This window comes from Aquila chrysaetos, chromosome 3, assembly GCF_900496995.4.
Source record: "Aquila chrysaetos chrysaetos chromosome 3, bAquChr1.4, whole genome shotgun sequence".
NCBI classification, from domain to species: Eukaryota; Metazoa; Chordata; class Aves; order Accipitriformes; family Accipitridae; genus Aquila; species Aquila chrysaetos.
In genome coordinates, this window is record NC_044006.1 from 72,711,406 (window position 1) to 72,724,273 (window position 12,868).

The window sequence follows — 12,868 nt, forward strand, 5'->3', positions numbered from 1 at the left end:
ATCCAAACCATTCCGAGCAGCTCTGCTGCCGGGCACTCAAATTACCATAGGAAGACAGAACTGGAAGGTCCTCTTGGGTCACCAAGCCAAGCTCCCTGCTAACATGGGTTGTTTCCTTTGCGAACTAATCAAGGTCCATCTCACGCACTGCTGGTTTGGGGTTAGTCAGTCTTGTTGGAAAGTCCTTCTAAACAGCCTCACGGTGCTGATAGTCAGAAGCCTCCTTTCCAATCCCAGCCTAAAGGTACCTACCCTGATTTATACTCCTTTGCTTTGGGATGAGCAGTATCCTGTCACTTAAACTGTTCTCCTCCCATGCCTAGCTCTGCATTCCCCTCATCAACATTCATATTCCCATACTGTGCTTCTCCCAGTAGTACTTAATCTTGAGCATCAGCCATTAATGGGCTGTATTGCATATCCAGTATTGCAGATTGCTGTGCGACAGCATTCACACTCTCCTTTCTCCTCTGTAATTATCTTTCCTGATATGTATTAGAATCGCATTTACTTTTTTAATGGGTGCAATGTACTGGTGCATTGGTACCTCGTACTGCCTCAGTCAGCCAGAGTGATATGTACATGGGGATATCTGCAGCTGACTTTGCCTCCCAAGACTTCAGGGACAGAAACAGGTACTTTTAGAGCTATTTAGTCTGATGTATTTTAGATGTCTTTTTGGGGAAGATATTTTATGACTTCACAGACTCCATTAACCATATCTGACTACAAAGGCATCTCCATGCAATTATCTCAGATGTAGATGTCCACAGTGACTGGTACATATACTTTTATTATCCTCTCAAACATTTTCTGTTGGTAAGCTACTTGGTCATAACATAAATTCTTAAATAGGGCTGAATGCATGACCTTACACTTTGTATTTCATAATTCCATGCATCGCGCATTAATTCAATGATAATGGTTATGCAATTCTTCCAACAGGATAGCCTGATGCCCTAGAAATTGGTGGTGCTTTCTACCTTTGTGTTCTCTGAACATGTCATTAATATTTTTCTGAGTGAATAGCATTTCCATGGACAGTAGACAAAAAAAATAAGCCTAGGACTGACCCTAAAAGAGCACTTCCAGCCTTATATTTCACCTTTCAAGAAAATTCTGAAGATGTCACTTCCCTGGTTGCAGACTCTCCATCTTGGCATGCTTGTGACTCCAGGAAGACAAAATCCACCACGGAAATGCATCAGTGAATTCCCAGCTTGTGGTGGATTGGGGAACAGGGATGGATGTGCCACAGAAGTACTAAGGAATGTATGTAAATCAGGCAGAGGTGAGACAAAGGCAGTCCAGAAACTCAGCCCTGAGGGTGAGTTAACGCACTGCGGCTGTTACCTTGGGTTAACACTAACTGATCCTTTTTGGGTGCTGTCTACGCCATGCACAGCCAAATTGGAGCATGAGCAAAGACAGTGAGTGCATTTCTGCCCTGCATCGAGTTGCCCTTCACTTGGTGGCATTTCAGGAGAAGCTGGTGAAAAACAGGCTTCATCTGGGTAGCTGGCAGAAGAAGAAAAGGGTGGCTTGGCCAGCGTACGTCATGCACACACAATGAGGTTGGAAGGTTGTTCCGTCTGTGATTGAAGTGTCAGTTTTATTCATGCACGTTGTTAGCACCTATAATGTGCAGTTGTCCCCTGAGAAGTGGCTGGTGTCACGCTCGACTCGTGCATCGGCTGACCTGCCAGAGCAGGGGGCACCACGGACTGCCTCGCTACCCAAATTCCCCCACACCTTGTTAATAATTCCTGTCTTGGTGATTTTCCTTATTAACCTCTGTAACATAAACATACATAGGAAATATGTTAAGCCCTTTATAAAACTTAACAGTAAGCATAATTACTCAGTTAGCAATTTCAGAAGCTCTTTCTTACAAATGAGGGAGAAACTATTTTATTATCTCTCTCATTTGGCTTTACCTTCCAAAGCAGCTTCAATGACACTAAAAATGCCATCTGACAACAGTAGCCCAGTCTTATTGTGCAAAAGGTAGCTACACAGCACATAGTTTTCCAACTATGTTGTAAAGTTTAGTTCTCTGAAGATGACTCAAATACCAGCTGACCAGCAGTAAACGTAGTTTCACGTGGCACTGCACTGCTCCAACACATCTTCAGGATATATGAATACAAACCAAAGATTTAAGATTTACTAAAATTCCTTTCAACGGCTGGACTGCTCTATAACATGAAGTTGCCCAGGGCACTTACTAACTTTCCTGACTTTTCTTCCACCATTCCTTTGAATTTATGTTAGTGAGGCTTGGTAAGACCTGCAAACTGAATCACTGAACATACTACAGAATCACAGAGGTTGTAACTCTTCCAACACCAGTTTGCAGCCTTTACAGTATTTAAAGAGCAGGTCTGCTAAGCTCTGTAACGCTTAACTTTGCAGTTGGAAAAGAGACCATAGACAGTACCAATAAGTACTGGCAGATGTGACAGATAAAAGTATTTAATCTAGATGAGTGTGCAGATCTGCTACACTGGGAAAAACGCTGTAGGATTTCCTCCATGCCTTCAGAGACTAAGAAAGCGTTCAGAGTCCAAATGAGATACAACCTCAGGATAATATCTTTCTTATCAGAACTGACTCTTGAAACTCAGAGGAGGAACAAGGATCTCAGCAAGTTAAAAGAGAAACTTTGCTGGCATAGATTGCAACGGAGTTACACATAAAAGATTTAGCGCTCGATTATTCTTATTTTAAAGGGCTCGTGGTGCTTCTCGGCTACAAGAATTTTGGGGTCTGATGATGTTCAGCACATCATTCAATCCACTCTCACTGAAGAAAGCAAGAATTCTGCTGATGCCAGAGGAATAAGATGACCTTCTCTCTACCTGCTAATCAACATCATGAAATCTCAGTGTAACGCAGTTGACACTGGATGAGTCTCATGATTCAGAATCTGTTGTTCTTTTCACACCTATGAATCATTTTCTTTTTTTTTTTTTTTAGAGTGATTTACAGACAATAATAATTCCTATTTACCAGTCATTGCCGCATGCTACAGAACTGTTGGCTAAAAAGGATAAAGCTAGCATTTTTACTTTCAGCTGACCAATAACTTCAGCTTATCCATGCTGACAGAGTTTTTCAATATCTGGTTTTACATCTGGGATAGTCTTTTTTGAGCACTGAAGGTTAAATATATGTAGATAATATTAGTGCATTCTCTGCTGAATCAGATCTTATGTTTAACAGATCTTATGCACGCTGATGAGTGTTAATATCTAAGCATATCAGATGTTGCAAATTCACATCTTTCAATAATCCATGAACATTCCAAATGTTTCAAATTTCACATTTTCCCCAGAATTTACCACATATTATTTTCAGGTTTCATTATCATACACAGAAGCCATTGCTTAATGGCAGGGGGAGATTAACTTTCTGGATCTCAGGCTAAACTCCCTGAAAAGATACACAGAAAGTCATAATTTGCCCCAACTCCTCTAATCACATTTAGTTCCAAGAAAAATCTATAGAAACAGGAAGTCAGGGAAAAAAACATAAGTAATCTGGCACTTTCTGAGTAATCACAGTTTAACCTTTTGACTTTTATAAAAAACCCCTGTAAGATATAATTTGCTGTTTCAATCAACATTTTCAGTGCAAAACTAACTGTTAAAATATAAATTAAGTTAATAATACAATGCCCTGTTTTTCTAGAAGCTCGTTCAAGAACTTTTCTACCCTAGCAGCTAAGAACCAAAACATTGGGTACTTAAAAGCAAAACAACCCCTAAAAACAATCGGTAGCAAAACCCAACATTTTTTATAGCAGCATCTACTATTAAACAACTCACTACATAAACAGTAAGCCCATTAGAGCCACAATGTCAAAGATGCTCTGTAAGCTGAGCAGGCGAAACATTTCCATGATGACTGCAAGCCAGCAAAGCGCTCCATAAGATGTCAACAGGGAAATACAATTCAGTCTTAATAGGTTCAGAGCTTATGTAAGCCATGCTTATGGGATAGTCTATTAAAAAATCAAGCGAGCAAGTGACATTACTGTAAACACAGCCTGCAGCTTCCTAGAACATGCAGGCTAAAGACATTCAAAACTCCACTCAAAAGACACTGTGCTAGCTGTAAGGTGTTCTGGACCAAAAATGAAGGGAAATAAAAATATCTCCCGATACAGTGACAGTTGAGGTGATATTCACTCCTATATACAAAAGAGATCTGGAATCCCTTCAGCCCCATGAATGGCTTAAGAAATAAAATCATTATAACCAGCTCATGTGCCTTTCTTCTAGTAAAACATTATCTGTTCTGCTAAAAACAGTAAGCCTTCATTCCTAATTAGTAATGCAATGCTAGCAATTTTGTATTTGGGATATGAACAAGTTTCTCTGGGTGACAACTTGGTTCATCGAATTAAAGCCATGGAGCAATGTGAGATTGGCCATTTCTGGATAAAAACATGGTACATTTGCACAGACCCGCCAGGAAAGGGAGAAAAAAACATCTTGAGAACTCACCACCAGGTTTCCTATCACCATGACCAACAAGAAGACAAGAAGGCACAGCGGCTGCCCAGCTACTTCCATGCAGTCCCACATGGTCTCGATCCACTCCCCACACAAAATTCGGAAGATGATGAGGAATGAGTGGAAGAAATCATTCATGTGCCACCGTGGCAAATTGCCGGTCGTGCTTATCTTCTTCACATTGTCTATGTAGCTTTTCCCAAAAAGCTGCATTCCTACCACGGCAAAAATAAAGACGATGATTGCCAGCACAAGAGTGAGGTTACCGAGGGCACCCACTGAATTACCAATGATTTTAATGAGCGTATTTAAGGTCGGCCAGGACTTTGCCAATTTGAAGACTCGCAGCTGTGAACAAAACATAAACAACAGTGTCAGTTCACAGAAGCGACAGACTTTTCAGCTGATGAATTATTAAAGTGGGTAAAACGTGAAAGACATTAAATGCCACAGTGTGTGTGGTACAAGGTGATTTTAGCCATATTTCCTGTTAACCTCGCTACATCTATTAATAAAATATCAGTTGGGCTTCGTGGGTGAGAATTAAGTTTTCCAGAGCTATGCTCTGCCTTGTTAGGTAGATGTGCTTTTAGAGGCTCATTCCCCCAATATCATGGTGGGGAGAGGATGGAAGGAAGAAATCTCAGGCCTTAATATTTTCTTTTACATTGCTTTTCCTCCTCAAATTAAACAGCCTGGCAGGCATGTGGGGGAAGGGGTTTAGGGTTTGATCCCACAAAGAGAGAAGAAATTCCTCTGTGTTTCAGAGTAAGCCTCAGCCAGATGCCATTAGCTGTTAGCTCCCAGGGTGAAAATCAGCTCTGTGCCGAGGATCACGCAGTCTATGCACAACCCACTTCCCACTTAAGACCTATTTTAAGGATGTAAATGGTGCCTAGCCCTTGTGCTGTGTTTTCAACTAAAGGTTTAATTTCAGCCCTATTGAAGAGGGATTGCTCAAAAACCGGGAGGGGACTCTCAGGACCTAACACCAGTGGTGAAAAATTTGCATTTTTGAGCAGTGCAGAGAATTTTGGGAAAAAAAAAAAAGTCTTCTGCTAAATGTAACCATAAGGGCTTATTTTCCTCATCTTTCCAAGTTGTGAAGCCATATCATGGCCAGAATGATTAGCATGGACATCCTGGTACATGAAGTGCAACACAAATGTCAGGCTGGCAAGGAAACTACTTTTCTGTTCCAATATGTCGACAGTCTCTCATTAATAGAATACCACTATCCCGTGCATAACAAAGGAGCTGACAGCTAAGGAGTTCCCGTGAAAGACAGATGCTATGTTATGCTGATCAGTTCTAGAAAAAAAAATCACGCCACGAATAAATCAAAGACATTTTCTTTTGACAACATTTAAAAGAACAGTGGCATGTTTATAACATAATTTAGGAATAACAACTTCTAAAACAACACCTTACTGGCTCTTGCATTTCTTGGGCTATCAATTATCTGCTGACTATGCTAACAGGTGTACAGGTATAAAATGGCAGATTTTTTATTACAAATTGGAACTCAAACATTTTAAGTGTGCTACAATTACCTGGCACAGCTAGAAGGAATCAAATTATGTTCTCATTTACCCTGATGTAAATCTGGAACAATTCCATTTATCCCGCAGCCTATAATTAGTGTCACGTACTGTTCACTAGTTTGCAGCAATTAAAGTCTTTATCGGCAGATGCATTTTTAAGAAAATATGTTACATTCATGTCAGAGTTTATATGTAATAAAAGAAGAGGGGTAAGAACAGAATAAGACCGTTACCAGTCGAAAGGAGCGTAAAACAGACAGGTTTCCCATGCTGGACAAACCAAGTTCCATCAGGCTTAGAATAACAATTATGCTGTCAAAAATATTCCAGCCCTGCTGAAAATAGTAGTAGGGGTCAAGGGCAATTACTTTGAAGATCATTTCTGCTGTAAAAATCCCAGTGAAGACCTGCAGAAAGAAAATATGAATTCAAAGTAACCTTTTAAGCACACCTCCTTGCTTGCAGACTTTCCACTGATACAGGTGAACACAGCAGAAAGCCAAAAACATTTTACAAGCAAATACTTTATTTTTCACGGCTGATTCTTTTTCACTATTACAACTTGTCTAGTTTTTTCACAATAATATCTGATACTGCTGTAAACTTAGAATGACATCTGAGTTCAAGCTCTGGATTGGAACATACATTTCCATCTCCTTCCATCATCTGAATAATCCCAGTGGTAAAAAAGAAAGAGTAAAGGTGCCTTTTATAAAGGTTAAATCTATTCATTTCAGTGGAGAAACCCAAATGAATGGAGTATGAGTGTTAAGGGGTATTTGGGTTGTAGTATACCTGCTGTATTATCCCTTTTTATTTTGTTATTATTACCAATACCAGGGCAACACAAGCCTCCAGTCATTCTGAGGTTATTGCTAGCAGCAAAGGCGATTAGAAACTCTAATTTGAGTCCTAGGCTTTTTTTACAAATAGTCACGGCAATTTTCTTTTTACAGCATCTTGGGAACACATTGCTTATTTATGACCCAGTTCAAATGTCATATGGTGGAACTTCTAATTGGAACATTTTTCTTTAAAACAACATATAAATATTACCTATGAGGCAGAGGGAGAGGGTAAGGGAAAGCTACTGACAGCAAGTTCAGTTTTAACACATTCCTGCAAAGTATCTCAGAGAATCAGATCTTGTCCTTTCGTACACCCTCCTTAAGTAACAGTTTAAATGAACAACGCAAGGCTAGAGTCAACTTAAATGACAAAATATGGGCACTGAGGTCTTCATATACTGTTTTATTTTCATTCCAAGCCCCAGTACAAGCTGCACAGAGCTTTGTGTTTCTGAAAACGTCTCTATTGAACATATATATTAAAGCACATGGTTTTCCATGAAACGATCAGTATTAATGCGCTGTGTTGGTCAAAAAAGAGGAGCGAATCCAGAGCTCACATATCAGTAACATACAGTCAAGGAAAAATTTTTTCCTTCCAATAAACTGAATATTTGCAGCATTATCCCAGCAAAACCGATCAACTCTGAGCAACAGAGATGAGAAACCCATTAAGAATGTGGAACGGAAAATTTAAGATTATGTAATTATGATATTAAGGAATAAAAATAAATGATAATAGCCTGCGTTTGAGGAATGCTTGGCTTTACTCAGTAGTGCTTCAGGAAGGAATTTTTCCAAGCAGCCATTTTACACGATTCTTTATGTAAAATACCTTCTCTTTCTCATCAGGAATATAATACCTTGGACTGCAAAAATACCTTGGGATGCAACAACATCCCATCACCATCTCATACCAAGAACCCAACACCTGTCTCATATTTCTAAATAGCCAACAATTTCTGAGTCACAGTGGTCAGAGATACCAAAGATTCCCACCAGAATGCTCCAATTTCCCTTAGGACAGAGAACAAGACAAAACTGGATGTCTGTGAAATTGTATCCAGAGGACTGCCTTAAAAACCACAATACCATGCTGCGTACATTATGCAACCATCTTGCTGAGAAATGACTCAGGAGGATCACTTTCTTTGCCTGAATCATTTTAATCAATAGCCTTCTGAGAAGGAAATGTCACAGTAAGATAGCAAAATGTCTGAGCCTTCCTAAAGGCATCGGGAATTGTGTACGTGTGCCAGCTACGAATTTCAAACGGCAGTTGTCAAATCACCAGCACCTGGTACACGGCGACTGCGCTTGTACAAGAGGGTGGATACTTAATGTGATAAAGGCTGGAAAGAAAACGACTAACTTAACATCCCATTGGTGCTAAATATGATGCTGCTGATTTGGAGGACTTTGTCTTAAAAAAATTCTTTTATCTATCATTTCAGCCGTTTAGGCTTTAATACTGCATAATGGTTTCTCAGTTTCTAAAGAAAAACAAAAAATTTGGGGAATCTTGCTTTATCTACCCACTTTTTAAGTGATGGCACTGCACAGGCAGATGAACCATGTAAAGATGTGCACGTGCTTGGCTGGCCTTCTGATCACATTAGAAACTGTTGATTCCTGTAAGTGATGAACTGAAGGAGTCTGAAGGTAGCAGATGCTGCATGAAGCAGATGGACAATCAGGGGGAGATCTCTAATGACTGGCAGCAGACAAAGAATTGCTCTTGGAGAAAGCGAATTCATATTCCACTTTCATTCTTTCATTTCTCTCAGAAATATTTGTTTTGAGGAAAAAATGCCAAAGACCTGCCCTTTTTAATATTTCCCCCCATTTAATGCTAGTATAATCACTCAGAGAGGGTTAGATGCAATGGGAAGATGACAGCCAGCCAGCATGGGGGCAGAGGAGGGGTCTGGCCGTCTGCGCTGGAGCTGGGACTCCCTTCCCTTTCATAGGGAATTGCAAAAAATGTCAATTTTCATTACAAATGACTTTGCAAAATCCTCCACAAAATGGAGCTACCTTCCTCTAACCTGCTCTACTCGCAATCAGTCGGGTTGGGCAGAGGTTTAGTAAAGCTGGCGAGGGGGAGCTGGGAAGGTCTGGCTTCTCACAGACCCATTCTGGGGTCTCAGGGGAAGGGGAGCCCCGTGCCATCAGCCTGCTACAAAAAATATTAGCAGGCTGCTTTGCTTATTTTACACTTCAGCACAAAGAGGAGAAATAGCTCTAGGCAGTGCTGAGAAACTCACAGTGAGATAATTATTTATTTTTCGCAAAATTTTGCAAAATTTGATTTGCAGTTCCTCCCTCTGCTCATCGTCTCGATTTCCTTGTTGTCACCTGGCGAAGCCCCGGCAGGTTTGCAGGAGCCGTGTTGGCAGGAGGGATGCCAGGGGCTAAAGTTTCACTGCCTGTGGTCTGCAAAAGCACAAGCAGAGCTACCAAAAGCAGAGCAAGGAGCAGACACATTTACTATCCCGAGTGCCAGCGGGGGAAACGGCAGCATTGCCACCTGCTCTGGTGGATACTCGGTCCAAAGGAGGGTTTTTAAGTCATCTTAGAAGGCCACAAATTGTTGAGCAACAAGGAAAGCTGGCTGCAAAGCGGAGCTGGATGCAGTCCTGTGAGATGACTTTCCGAGCTACCCTTATCTACTGCTTTCCGCAGCGGGCGAGAGCATGGGTTTGAAGCAAGAGAGACCCAAACAGATTTTTGCTTAGCGCAACATCAGAGGGAGATTTGCCAAGACACAGCAGCTGAAAAACTGGAGACCGGTCCCACAGCCTACGAAAAGAACCTCAACCTGCCCAAGGTGTCCCAGAGCTAAGAATAACAAGGAGCAGGCTAAAGAAAAAAATCCATACGTGATGTACCACATATGCTAGGACTGATACAAAAAGTCTGATTATTGCTACTACCCACCTATACCTGCCAGCGTAGGATGCTTCTCACTAAAGGCAGACATCACATCTGTAGTGTCTCTGCATACTCCCACTATAGTTGATGGTCACTACAGTCACTGGCCTCCAGGACATAGTTCACCTTATCCAAAAGTAAATGTCTTTAAAACATAACATTAACTGTGCCTTAAAATGGTCCATTACTCTCCATTGGCTTTAAAGGGAGACAAAGGCAACCGGCTCAGACAGAGACTCCTACGCTGTAAATACCTAAAGTTAGGCAAGGTGAATCCCACTTTGAGATACTGCAGCCTTCATTTTTATAGAAATAAAGGGCTTTTTTCAGCTCTGTTGTGAGCTTCTCAAATGCAAACTCAGCAGCATCCACATTCCAGGGTACTCCAGACTTACTCATGGTCCTATAGGATATCTCTGCTTCTATCACTAGATTTTAGGGGCAATTCCACCACGTCATAGCTAGATGGCCTGTGCCTTTTCCAGTACAGACTATTCTAAAATTAAAAGGATTTTAAACATTAAGTTTTAAAGCAGTAAACCACAGTAACTTTTAAACATAAACTCAGAGACAGATGGTTAAAGAAAAAGCTTCCATTTTGTAGTAACTGCAGAATTTTAGTGGCCCCCTGGGTTAACAAATTGTACCGCGTCGCCTCTGGAAAGGCTTTTCTGCTGTCCCTGCAGCTTGGCTGTAGATCTGTCACTCTGCTTTTTCTTGGAGAAGTGCGGTCTCTGCTTACTTTGCAGCTCTCTCCCCGGGTGCTCCAGCTTGCACATTAAGAGCTTCCCCTCGAAGCATCAGCCGCGCTTTGCTCCATGTCCCCTCGTCCCCAGGGTGTGCGTGGGACCCAGCACACGCTGCTGGACAAGACCGGGAGGCACAGCAGGACATACAGGGACATACAGAAAATGTACCATAGGCGCCTTCCCGCATACGCATCTACCTACGAGCAAACACCACCCTGTTTCCCTCCATGATCTTGCTTTGTTTTTTTCCTGTAGCTTTTTTTTTAACTTAAAAGTCACTGTTAGTCACCAATGCTGCCTTATCATTGCTTTACCAGAAATCCCAAATAAGCCTTATTAAGCTTTCTCTTATCTGATTTCCTTAAACAGACACAAACTAGATACCTATCAGGAACAGCCCAGAAACGTGGCTTTAATGGTTACTAATAACATTAGAATATGTTAGTTCAATAAAAAATAGACCCTTGTCCTTCATTCCTTTCTCTTCACGCCCAGAAAGAGGTGACTATGTGGACTTGCTTGGTATGTCCTAGGCAAAGCGATGCTGACAGCATACCAAAACGGGGTTTTCCCAAGCCGCAGCAAAAACTTTAAAAAGCAGGAAATACACTCCTCAGGCAGCACTTCAGGTTCGTATTCACTTACCAAATTGCCTATGTAAAGCATGTGGTCAAACTCCTTTGTCATCTTGTAATGCTCCAAGGCCATGAAGAGCGTGTTCAGCACAATGCAAAGGGTGATGGTGAGGTCAGTAAATGGGTCCATTACCACGAACTTGACAAATTTCTTGATTAAAAGCCAAAGTGGGCAGCAATCCCAAATGAGAAATTTAACAGCAAAGTGGTTCCAGCAGGGAGGACATTTCTGGTGTGATTCCTCAAGCTCTAAGTCACAAGCAGTAAAGTAACAGTCAATTCACGCTGAGTTATATGACAAGGGAACACTTAAAATGACGCATAACATAGAGGAAGGCCCCTGCATTACCCCAAACTTTTTTTTAGGATAAAAATACTTCTGTCCTAACAGGCTGGCAAATTACGCACTTTGGGGGTTTTGCCAGTTGACCTGCACTTAGCAGACAGTGACCTATTCTGAAAGTAATAACCTTTTAAAAGTGTCACAAGCAAAAAAAGGAGAATCACACTAAATATGTAAAGTCCAGTATTATATATAGGCTCAGATTTTTATATATAGGCTCAGATTTTTAATCTCTTTTCCATTTTGGCAAGTTTGAATGGATAAGAATACACTACCTTCATTTAACTTAGATCGGAATATATTTTTTTCATTCCCAGGTCACATTTTATAAGTGTCTCAAGTAATACCTTTGAAAGTGGTTAAGAGATGAAAGAGCTTAAATCCAATATTTAGAGTTGATTTAAGCACTTGAGAGCCAGACTATCACTGGTTATCAATAGGGTTTCTGTTCTTGATGTGCAATCCAAAAGGCATTAAGCGTCTGATTCCTTCTGAAAGGCCCACACACAAAATCAGGGGAGTGCATAAGTCAGTTTGAAAATGCTACTAGAGCTCCAGAGTGCTTTTTAAAGGTGCTTTTAAAACATTACCTAAAATACAACTTTTATATGTTCATTTTACTTGAGCACAAAAGAATTGAAATAGCTTCATAAGTATAATTTGCATTAAACGGTGAAAAAGAAAAGCCAAAAAAGACAGTTAATGGCTGAATGATAATGATTAGTGGAATTGCTTAATGCTTTCCTTTTATGATTCCTTTATGGGCATGGAATGCTGTATAACGGTTTTAGTCTATATAATTAGAACCTGCACTGATAACAGGAAAACTTTAGCCAAGGCTGTTATTTCAATCAGTTTATAAACAGCCTCCTCTCTCAAGACAGGATGCATTCTCTGTGCATTTTTCTTCATTGGACAACAGAACTGCAATATTAAGTATCTTCTAGCAAGCTTTCAAAATATCGGATGATGTCCTACATGCACAGGGTTTGCACAAACATCGACACTGCTCTGAAATCGTCAGGAAACCAAAGTGCTCCCAAGAAATAACTATGTCTTTCCAGCCTCCAAACAGAGGGCTTACAGGGAAGCGCCTCAAATGATGTGTCCTAATTTTGCATTTTTTTGGAAATCTGCCTCTGAAAGTAATAAAGAGTTTAGGGCAGTTACTACCTAAAGGATCTAATTTTCCAGGTAAATCCAGAACACATTTACCTATATCCATACTCCTCATAATCACTTCTAACCAACCCTGCTTATTCCACTATTATTCGTTTGGGGACCTTCATGATGGA

At 40.7% G+C, this 12,868-nt stretch overlaps 1 protein-coding gene across 1 annotated transcript in view; it reads right to left on the minus strand.

Moving 5' to 3' along the window:
- Nucleotides 1–12,868, minus strand: part of SCN5A (sodium voltage-gated channel alpha subunit 5) — a 216,474-nt gene that overhangs the window by 89,559 nt on the left and 114,047 nt on the right. Inside the window, 3 exon segments of the mRNA XM_030009604.2 lie at nucleotides 4,512–4,868; nucleotides 6,298–6,471; nucleotides 11,241–11,479. Coding sequence (XP_029865464.1) covers nucleotides 4,512–4,868; nucleotides 6,298–6,471; nucleotides 11,241–11,479 — 770 coding nt within the window.